The sequence below is a fragment of the Octopus sinensis genome, linkage group LG4, assembly GCF_006345805.1.
Source record: "Octopus sinensis linkage group LG4, ASM634580v1, whole genome shotgun sequence".
NCBI lineage: Eukaryota > Metazoa > Mollusca > Cephalopoda > Octopoda > Octopodidae > Octopus > Octopus sinensis.
Window position 1 is genome coordinate 96,646,143 of NC_043000.1, and position 12,205 is coordinate 96,658,347.

A 12,205-nucleotide genomic window follows, 5' to 3' on the forward strand; every position below is an offset into this window, starting at 1 on the left:
CAGCATGGCCACAATCCTATGACTGAAGCCAGTAATATATATGTACACTTAAAGCACACACAAACATATATATATATATATATATATCTACACATACATATACAGGATGGCCAAAAGTCACGCACCAAAACATTTGACTTCTTATTTATATTAAGTCATTATTATTATTCATTTTCTTCATCATGTACATGTGTATTTATCATTATTTAATTTATTCAATTTTAGAAAAATTGCAGCATGTCTTTGACGATTCCTGAACATACTGAATTTATTTTGTACTTGACTTTTGACCCACCCTGTGTATATCACAGAAAATTAAGTTTTAACATCTAACATAAAACATTAAAACAAATCATCATTTCCTCATAATGATAATTAAATATCAATATTACTTTTTGCTGTTAACTATAATAAATGAAGACAAAAAATGCATTTGGTAAACTTTTTTCTTTAAATTTATTACATATTATTATATAATCTTACATTGGCACAAGACCACAGTTTTGTTAAGGAGGGTGTATCATTGACTGAAATGGTGCCAGTTTAAGACTGGTACCTATTTTATAGACCCTGGAGGAATGAAAAACAAAGTTAGTTTTGGCAGGATTAGAACTCAGAGTGTAAGAGAAACAAAACTAAAAACTGCATGGCATTTAGTCCAAGACTACCATTTCTGTCACTCCATCATTTGCAACATTATCTGGCTATATTTAAAATTAGTCAATATGTAAGTAAAAATATTACATTTTGTCAATGAATTATCAGCATGCAGCCTAATATTAGAGTCTTGAATAAATGAAAAGCAGCTTTTTATGAAAAGGGTGTTTTGAAACCCCTACATCAGTCCCTTGCCTTCCTGCTACTGCCCCTTGTCTTCTTCCCCCAAGTTCTTGACACTCCAACATTCATGGTTAGTACAGCTGGTCATTGTCATATTAATTATCAGGCTAGGAAATTTCTTATTGTCAATTTAACTACCACAGTCAATCTATCATTACACTTTTCAAAACATTATGAGTAGTCATGCTTCTTATGCTGCCCATAAGAGCCATGACTGCCAACATTTATTCTATTATCATTATGTCGAATTAACCACAAGGGTCATTCTAGCTTTCCTCATCTTTATAATAATCATCAGTCTGCAGTCTGTGTTTTCTTTTTCTCGTTCTGACTCATATGTTGAGATTAGTTCATTATTGTCATTCTGATGACTATGGTCAATCATAATTTTATATGACATAACATTGCTATTATATTGTTACTTCAGGTCAGCCTATATCATCATCTTTCTTCTAATATCACCTATATTGCTTTTATTGCTCTCTTATAGTCAGTTCATCTTCTTGCTGTCACTATTCAGTCTCTTTGAATTTGGCCACATTAGAATGTGACCAAATCTCACTCTCTTTTGGACAATCATAGTGTGTGATTTGTCATCTAGATCCTTCTGTTTTGATCTGTCAAAATTTGCAGCAATATTCAGGCCTTTTTAATTTCATAGATTCAAATATTGCAACATTATTCAGATTCTTTGATTCCATAAAGTCAAATACTTTCAATTCTATTCAGAACACTTTCACTTCTACTGAATCAAAGTTTGAAACTGTATTCAGTTTTTTTTTTTCTGACCAGCCCAACCAACCACTGTAGCTGTTGGTCAGCTCCTACCAGCCACTCTAGCTGCTTGACTCTGCATCAGTTTTTGGAGTTTAGCAAGATTATCTTTGGTCATGGCATCATTTGGTTTCAGTCGTAAAGCCTCCTTGTAGCTCTTCTCTGCTTCTTCTAATTTACCATTGAGATGTAAGATGGCACCAAGGTTCATGTGAGCTGTAGCAACCTATAGAAAAAAAGAAAATTAAAATTTTATTGCAGCCAATTCAATGTTAGAGTAAACAGTATGGTGCTAAAATAGGCAGAGGCAGAATGCATCTAACTATTTGACAAATCATCATCACCATCATCATTTAACGTCCACCTTCCATGCTGGCATGGGTTGGGCAGTTTGACAGGAGCTGATCCAGCAGAAGACCTACACCATGCTTCTGTATCTGTTTTGGCATAATTTTTATGGCTGGATGCCCTTCCTAACACCAACCACTCCACAGAGTGAACTGAGTGCTTCTTACATGGCACCAGCACAGACGAGGTAAGTTTTGGTATGGCTTTTACAGCTGGACACCCTTACAAATGCCAACCACTTCACAAGGTGAACTGGATGCTTTTTGAAAAATCATCTAGATGACTAATAAGATAGCCTCTACAAAGACACTCAAGCTCCTAAATGTAGCTGGTAACCCTCCTATCTTTAGAAACAAAAAGCAGGACAACATAATGGATATTGTACCATGTGCCTCAATAAAAATTGTGAGTCACAGCTGGAGTACCTTCGATCATGGGTTGACTTAATCCTTTAGCATTTGAAGTGGCCATCCAACCAAGATAATCTATCACTTTTATATTCAAATCAGCCATATCCAGCCTCTCACACATACCCTACAATGCTATTTTAAAAATAAACAATCACAGCCTTGAAATTCAAAGCTATGAGATAATATATGATTGATTCAAAATAATGTCAGTAAATAAGCATTACATTAGACAAACTAATCTGAAATGCTACAGGTGAAGCCATCCTTGGTGGAATTTGAACTCAGAGCATTAAGACAAAATGCTACTAAGCATTTTATCTGATTCTTAATGATTTTGCCACCTCACTGCCCTTTTATCCCATGCAATAATTATGAACACAGTATATAATATAACCTTAGATTCTCTAAACATAGGAAAAAGACAGGAGGGTTACAACCAGAATGTTGTTGATGAAAGCTCTGCTTGATTTGATCAGGGTTGAGCTGGAAAGCAGAATCAAGCTGGTACTCAACAACAACATTCATCCCCGAATTCCCAAATGAAAGAAGGACTAAACAGTTCCTTACTTGAGGATTCAGCAGTGCAGCCCTTTGGTAAAAATCTTCAGCTTCAGTGTAGTTACCAGATTGTCTGGAAAGGAAAAACATTGATATTTAAGATGTATGCTTTAGGCTGCTAATCTCATATTATGAACAAAACAAAAACATGGATGTGTGGTTAAGAAGATTGCTTTGAAACTGGGTGACACTGGGTTCAGTCCCACTGCATGGCACTTTGAGCAAGTATTTTGTAGTATTGCACAGGGATGTAGTATGGTTTGTGAATAAATTTGGTAGATATAAACTGGAGGAGAGGCATTATACACACACACATATATATATATATATTGTGATCACATGACCTACAAAATTATCAGATGTTGTTACACACTGCTAGTCACAAGGCACTTTGCATTATTTTAGTCTTCGAATAATGCCACCCAGCTGGCTAGACGAGCAGGCCAACATTCCCCACTTGATCGAAAGCGGGGACTGGAGCAATTTGAAATAAAGTGTTTTGCTCAAGAGTGATGTGTGTGCGTGTGTGTGAGAGAGAGAGGGTCTGTGTAGTAGATGCCAAAAATTATATATACATCTCTTTACTCTCTTTTACTCTTTTACTTGTTTCAGTCATTTGACTGCGGCCATGCTGGAGCACCGCCTCTAGTCGAGCAAATCGACCCCGGGACTTATTCTTTGTAAGCCCAGTACTTATTCTATCGGTCTCTTTTGCCAAACCGCTAAGTGACGGGGACGTAAACACACCAGCATCGGTTGTCAAGCAATGCTAGAGGGACAAACACAGACACACAAACATATACATACACATATACGACAGGCTTCTTTCAGTTTCCATCTACCAAATCCACTCACAAGGCATTGGTCGGCCCGAGGCTATAGCAGAAGACATTTGCCCAAGATGCCACGCAGTGGGACTGAACCCAGAACCATGTGGCTGGTTAGCAAGCTACTTACCACACAGCCATGTATTTGTGTACACACACACACACACATATATATCATCAGCATCATCATCACCATCATTTGACGTTCGTTTTCCATGCTACACACACACATATAATATGGATCAAATGCACACACACACATATGTGTAAGTATTAGGGCCTTCTTAGTAGCATTACAGACACCCTGGCAAATGGATGCACTGGACCCTAGAGTATTTACTGACAGTAAGCCACAGCATATGTAGATCCAAACAGAGCTCCAAGACCCATGAGGCCCCAGACAAATCACTACACTGGACCCTATATATTCTATCCATTGACAGCAAGCCAACCCATACATAGATCAGATTTGGGCCCCTAGACCTGCGAAGCTTCTAGGCGTCTATACTTTAAGATGGCACTGCATATTCTAAAAGAAAAAGGGAAGATATCAATTAATTGGTATTATGTTGATACCACCAAAAGAATTATCCACTTACCTCAAAGCATTGGCTGTGTTAAAGACAAGTTCAAAGTCATCACTATTCGTTTCAAGCACCTGTTTGTAGATATGAACTGAGTCAGCATGCCGGCCAGATTCACCCAGAAACTGGGCTGAAAGACAAAAGGAATTACACCCTTAGTGTAAAATGACAATGCAAAACATAATAATAATCCTTTTTATTAAAGGCACAAGGCCTGAAATTTTGGGGAGGGGACAAGTCGATTACATCGACCCCAGTGTTTCACTGATACCTAATTTATTGACTCCGAAAGGATGAAAGGCAAAGTTGACCTCAGAACGTAGCAACAGGCAAAATACTGCTAAACATTTCATCTAGTGCACTAACAATTCTGTCAGCTTGTCACCTTATAATGGTTTCAAATTTTGCCAAAAGGGCAGCAATTTGGGGAAAGGGGGATGAGTCGATTCACTGCTGTGAATAATATTTAATTCTTAAAAAAATATAATAATGAAAGTAGTAATAGTTGTAGTAGTAGTAGTAGCTGAAGCAGCAGCAGCAGCAGAATAATACAACAAATATTTACCGTAATGCTGGTGAGCAGTTTTGTACGTGGAATCAAGAGCCATTGCTTTTAAGTACCATTTTTCAGCTTTATCTGGTTGGTTCTGTTATGAATAGAATTGAAAATATATAGAACAGAGTAAAGAAAATGAACAAAGCAACAACAATAATAATAAGAGCTTCTGATGTAAGCACAAGGCCAGTAATTTTGAGTGGTATATCATCAACTCCAGTACTTGACTGGTACTTTATATCATCAGTCATAGAGGGAGGAAAGTCAAAGTTGACCGCAGTAAGATTTGAACCTAGAATGTAAAGAATTGGAGCAAATATGAAGCAGCATTTTTCTGCCTCTCTAATGATTCTGTTAATCCACTAACACAAGGACTAAAATTTAGAAGGAAGTTGGGTTAGTTGATTAAATCGACTTTATTACATGACTAATATTTTACCTGATCAAGCTCAAATGGATAACAGGCAAAGTTTACCGAGGCAACATTTGGACTGAGAATACAAAGAGCTCTGCCAAAATACCAGAAGGCATTTCGTTCAATTCTCTAATGGTTTAGTCAATCATTTTAACATCTACTTTTCCATGCTTGCATGGATGAAACAGTTTGTTGAGGCAGATCTACATTTTAATAATGCTGTTCCTATTGCCAACCTTTACTTGTTCCTATGTAAGGTAGTATTTCTCCATTGCCAGACAGGTTTCCACAGAATATTGGAAATGAATGACGTTCATTTACTACAATCATGCGAGGTGACGATAAGGAGACACAAACACTCACACTCACACACATATTTATACATACATATACATTACATGCATGTGACTTAGTGGTTAGAACCTTGGGCTCACAATTATAAAGTAGTGACTTCAATTCCTGGAACAGGCTGTGTGTTGTTTTCTTGAGAAAGACACTTTATTTTATGTGGCTCCAGTTCACCCAGCAGTAGAAATGAGTAACTATGTCACTGGTGCCAAGTGGTATTGGCCTTTGCCTTTCCTTGCTTGGCGTGGGGCAGCAGTAGAAGAGATTTACTCATGGTGCCATGCAGTAGGACAGAATCGAAGAACACATGATTGGGAAGCAAGTTTCTCAATCACACATCCACACCTACATCTATGCAGCCACCAATAATAATAGTGATGTTGTTTCTCATATGGGCACATGCATCAAGCAAGAAGATAAGAAAGAGGTCATAAAATAGATTTCTAGGAAAACAATGAAAGACAGAAGGTAATAGATTAAAAAAAAAATCAGTTTATACTTACTCTTCTGGACAGCAGTTTAGCCATTGTGATGTGAGCTGGTAAATGGTCAGGCTTCACACGCAATGCTTCCTGGTACCAGAATTCTGCTTTGGCCTCATCATCAGATTTCATGTAAGCTTCTCCTAACATATTGTAAATACTTTGCAATCCATAATAACTGGGTGCTCTTTGAATAGCTTTATTATAGGTCTCAATAGCCAACTGATATTTCTGTTGATCTGCATACATTCTGCCAAGGTTATAGAGAGCGGAGATCTTGGTACTTTCATGAAGTCGAGGGTCTCGCAAACCGGTAATATCTATACTTGAACAATTCAAATAGCTCTGAAAAATACCGTGAATAACAGATTTGTGAATAAACATCAACAACAACAATAGCAACAAAAACTACAATAAAATAAAAGATAGGTACTCTCTTTACACTGAACATACCCATCTCTAATACTATCAGGTAAAGAGGCAGCTTCCAAGAAATAGCAGGCAATTTTCCCTTAAATCAAATCTCTCCATCTCAGAAAAAGATACACTGGATGATGTACATATGAAAAAAATGGGACAGTCATGGCTGGAACACTTTTGATTCATAGGTCAACTACAGGGCTAACTTGGGGCTGAATATCATCACCATCGCTGCTACAACACCTACCAATATCAGTAAAATCATCCTTAATATCACAACCTTCATTTCAATCATTACTACCACCACAGCTTTCACTGCGATTATTATAACTACAACCACCATTTTTTAATTATACACCTATTACAGCTCAGTAATCCTAAAAAATAACATAACATCTTCTCTACCAAAATCTTCACATGGATTCCTATTCAATTATTTTAAATCATGATTAATATTTTACACTGAAGTACGGTGGCAAGATGGCAAATCATTAACAGTCTGGAGAAAATGTTTAGAGGCATTTCGCCTATCTTTACAATCTGAGTTCAAATTCCACAGGGGTCTACTTTGCTTTACATCTTATCAGGTTCAATGAAATAAGTACCAGTTAGGTACTGGGGTTGATGTAATCAACTAGTCTCCTCTCCTAAAACTTCAGACCTTATGCCAACAATAGAAAGGAATATTTTATACTGAATGGATCAGAATTATTTTTATTTGATAAATTGTTTATCAAACTGTTATTAAATTTTGTCAGTTGTATCTAAGTCAAATATTCCATTTTATTTAACTTCCACTATTATTGTGAGATGAATGACTTAAAGGTTAAGATGTTGCATGTGTGTGTATATATATATATATATATATATATGTATATATATATATAGAGAGAGAGAGAGAGAGAACAACAATAATATATAGGAAATAACACCTTAACCTTTAAGCCATACATCTCACAATGATAGTGGGAGTTAAACAGAAAGGAATATTCGACTTAAATACAACTGACAAAATTTAATAACAGTTTGATAAATAATCTATCAAGTATATATAAATATATGTATGTATGTATGTATGTATGTGTGTAATTTTTTGGGACCAATAGGCATATGTCCATTAGTGTGTTGAGTAAAGTACATTCACAGTTTGGGCTACCATGGTTAGGGTACCAGTGAATGGTACAGCAGGCTAACAACATGACTGTGAGAACTCAATATATTCAATGCGACACCACTTTATGTACGCATGTACCTTATGTGATTCAGACTGCACTGATTGATGCAATACAATTGGATGTGCAACATCTCATCCATAAAGGACAGTCACAGAAAGGGGTTGACATGTTCATCATACTGAATAAAGACTAATGCCAAATCCATCTTCTGCATACCATTCTGCTTAAATAATGGAACTGCAGATACAATATCCATTCATATCTCACGTCTGTTTTCATTCCTCCACTTCACTCTGTATTTCATATCTTCTCTATAATATCTATTACTTAAACATTTTCTCACACCGTCTCTGATGAAGGGATATATAAAATATCCCGGAAACAACTGTAAGACCATCTCTTTATAGATGTTCTGAAAACTTTCACAACGTTGAATTTTTTTTATCCCATTCTGTTAATATTTATTTATATACATATGACCGATGGGTTTCTTTCGGTTTCCATCTACCAAATCCATTCACAAGGCTTTGGTCAGCCTAAGACTATAGTAGAAGGCACTTGCCCAAGGTGCCACGCAGTGGGACTGAACGAGGAAGCAAACTTCTTGCCACACCTGTTTAGTTCGTTTTTATTATCCAGTTGGTGGGGAAATACCCTCATTATAATTGTTTTGTTTTATTTTTAAACTCCACTAGATATTTTAAGCACGATTAGTCATTTAGATAATGATTATTCTTATTAGAAACGATGTAACTTGAATTAATTCACTACAGTAACATTGCTAGCACTCACCTATTTTACTAACTTCCATGTAACAGGTTTCTTCCCTAGTCCTTTATGCTTTTACACTATTTCGTGTTCACCAATGAAAATCCTACATGATTTTGGTACTCACAGTTCCGCTGTAATTCACAGATCAGGTCTAGTACAACCAAAAGATGTCCGAAGTTGTCATTGGATTGCTAATAATTAAGCTCCATCTCCTCTGCATTTTATATTTGATATGTTTTGATTAATATATTTTAGTTAATTATAAAATCACGCTTCTGCCCCCACACATTTCTTCTACCAAAATTAGTCAGAATTTCTCTCATTACTTTAGGTACCTTCGTACTAAATTAAGTACAAACGCTTGCTTAACGGCTATACAATAGAAAACCATACAAACAGACGATTATCTACGTTGTCAAAGAGAATCGTCTGCGTCTCAAATTATATCTATCTTTTCTACTGGATGCCATTTTTAAAAATAAAATTCATGAAATACAAATGCCCGCCTTGAAATGTCCGCCATTGCACCCCGGCTAAGTTGACAGCAATTACTACGGGAAATAACTCTGAATGTAGCTAATGTAAGAGTTATTTCCCTTTGACTATAAACTATTTTCTTTAGCCTGTAATAAAATTTCCTTTGATCTTATAATGTAAGTATATATAGATAGCAAAATATCTACGTAATTTGTCTATGGATTATATAATTAACATTTCATTGAAATTCGTAATTCCGAAGGTAGAAGACAGAAAGTTATAGGGTGAATAAAGACAGGATTATATACACAAATTGAACAAAGGATTATCAATTCGTGTACGTGACAGAAAATACCTTCAAATGGTAATATATATGATTAAAGTCATTATTTTCATTTCTATTTGATAGATATTTGTTCTGTTTAGTTAAAGGAATTACTGCAGGTATTCCATTGATTATTTGGGCTTGTTGTTAGAGAAGTAATTGCCGTTAATCTGCGAATATTAAATGAAAAATTTAGAAATCTTGCCGTTAAACTGAGAAGATTGGATGAAAAATTTAGAAATCTCTTTTCTCCAAAATAATGCTTAGTACAATTTATGTAACTATATTTTAAAATTAAGTTAATTTGAACTGAATAAATAATGTTTATTAAAACATCCTTTGAACGAAACAGAACATTTACTAAAGCTTATTTTGAACAACATTAATAAAGGACATTGATTATTAAACTATAAACTACATTTATAAGCAATTTTTGTTACGTTGGGCTTTCTTATCCAATAATTAAGTCAATATTATTTACAAGAAAGCTCGATAAAAGACAAATTTCTAAACTTCTTGGATGATCCTAACAAGTTTTGAAAAATAGTCTAATCGCAATTATCTCCCTTTCAACCCTTTTCACTATCTTCATATTAAGACAAATATCAAGAGTATATTAATGGTATTAGTCTTAAATCCCAGATAATGAAAATAGATTATCTTAAGATGGGCTAAAGGTCACAGAGTTAAGAACGACTCGGTTGATTAAATCTATTCCAGTATTTGATAGTCACTTAAATTTAGCATCCTCGGGTAACCACGATGAGATTTTGTAATACGTCAGAATACAAGGCCAAAACATTCTGACAAGCCAATAGTCGATTATACCGACCCCAGTACTTAACTGGTATTTTATTTTACCGAACCAGGGCGGATGAAGGGAAAGGCTGACATCAACAGCATTTTAAGTTCGAACGTAAATAACTGAAATTGGATGACACGTGGTATTTTTTTGGACGAGCTGTCAATTTTGCAAATCCATCGCTCACTTTTATTTATTTATTTATTTTTTCCCTTCAAATTTTCAACATAAAGACATTACGAAAGAGTATGGTCATTTAAAATGAATCCGATAAAAGACTGCAACTCTTTCACTGACACTCGGAAGGTTCAAACACAAAGCTGATTTAGAACTCAAAGAACGAAAAGGGACGTAACTAAATATCACACTGCATCAACAGGCTCATCATAAATGCTGTTGAAAATATTAAGTAAAGGTCGCCTTGGGTGATGTGATATGTTTTTGTCATGATTCAATCTAGTGTTGAAGAGGATTTTAAAAGTTGAAGCAAATGTCACGGATGTGACAGATGTATCAAATTATTCTGCTTGAAAGGGGATCATATGACTAGAAGGTCACAGAGAGCACAATGCCATTACATGTCAAGCAGAATTATGTGTATTGATATTGGGAGTTATTTCCCAGATTTATTGTATTTATTTAAATCCATTTATTCATCCAAGTGAGAACAATTGATTTCTAGATTTCAGAGAGGAAATCTCATTTTTATCTTTTACGTGTTTCAGTCATTGGACTGTTGCTATGGTGCCATGGTGGGAACTCCACCTTGAAGGGTTTAGACAAATAAATCATTGATCCCAGTAAATTTTTATTTTTTTAAGCCTGGTTCCTATTCTGTTGGTCTCTTTTTTTCAAACTCCTAAGTTACACGGATAGATGTAAACCAGTACCGGTATATGCATGTATGTGTGTGTGTGTGTGGTGTGCATGACTTTCTTCCATTTCTGTCAATCAAATCTACTTCATAAGCCTTTGGTCAGCATGAAGCTATAGTAGAAAGTGCCACGCTGCAAAATTGAACTCAGAACCACAAGGTTGGGAAGCAAACTTTTTAACATGCAGCCACGCTTGCATTTTTTGTATTGATTTCTTTATCTATTGTATGATATATAGGGGTTCCTTCAGTTTCAGTCAACCAAATCCACTCATAAGGCTTTGTTCAGCCCAGGGATATAGAAGAAGTCACTTGCCCAAGCTGTCACACAGTAAAACTGAACTTGGAACCGTATAGTTGGGAGACATGCAGCCACCCTTGTGCTTTTAGTATTGACTTCTTTAAATGTTTTCTGCAGAAAATAACATTAGATGGCCTCTAAGACTTTGAGAGAAATACAACTACAAACAAGTGTCAGGTTTTATAGTAATTAATGTTCTGGATCCGAATTCAATGACCAAGTCTTCAGTAAGTTAACAATACAATAGATATTCAGCAAAATGCAGATAACAAAAATATCAGGATATCAAATATTACAAATGTTAAAATTCGTTTTACTTGATTTTTAGTGAGGGCACAGAAAAACGAAAAATAATGGTGGAAAGTAAATTCAACAAAGCAACATCAGTATAAATACTGATTGCTAATGTAGATACAAAAACAAAGTTACAAGAGAGGAGTGTAGTTAAATACAGTTCTTGGGTGGTACTTAACAGGAAAGGATTTAAGTTACACACATACATGTGCATGCACACACACACACAGAGACACACACATTTTTTAGCAAATGCATATATTGTTTAGATAGTTGGATTGGCTCTGTATAAGGCCTGTCCCCATTTTGTAAATAGTTATAATATTTAGAGAAATACTTTTTCAAAATGTTAGGATTAAGAAAAAACCAAGAATGATGGATAGTAGAAGAGTCATTGAATAGTGGGAAGAAAGCATGAGGAATAGTAGAAGTGTCATTGAATAGTGAAAGAGGAGGTCAGAGAAATAAAGTTGGAAAAGTGTGACACACTGACACTTTTGCATTTATAATTATAGATATATGCATGTGAAGGCACATGGCTTAGTGGTAGTCAGCTCATGATCATAAGGTTGTGAGTTCAATTCCCAGCAGCACGTTGTGTCCTTGAGCAAGACACTTTATGAC

General features: G+C 35.5%; 1 protein-coding gene across 1 annotated transcript in view; it reads right to left on the reverse strand.

The window, feature by feature from the left end:
* Positions 1–432: 432 nt before the first annotated feature.
* LOC115210725 (protein O-mannosyl-transferase TMTC2) overlaps positions 433–12,205 on the reverse strand; it is a 135,010-nt gene continuing 123,237 nt past the window's right edge. The window contains exons 7-11 of the mRNA XM_029779435.2: positions 6,164–6,487; positions 4,907–4,988; positions 4,357–4,471; positions 2,940–3,003; positions 433–1,840 (exon numbers count right to left, since the gene is read on the reverse strand). Of these exons, the coding sequence (XP_029635295.1) occupies positions 1,658–1,840; positions 2,940–3,003; positions 4,357–4,471; positions 4,907–4,988; positions 6,164–6,487 (768 nt within the window). The 3' untranslated portion in view covers positions 433–1,657. The remainder of the gene's footprint in view (positions 1,841–2,939; positions 3,004–4,356; positions 4,472–4,906; positions 4,989–6,163; positions 6,488–12,205) is intronic.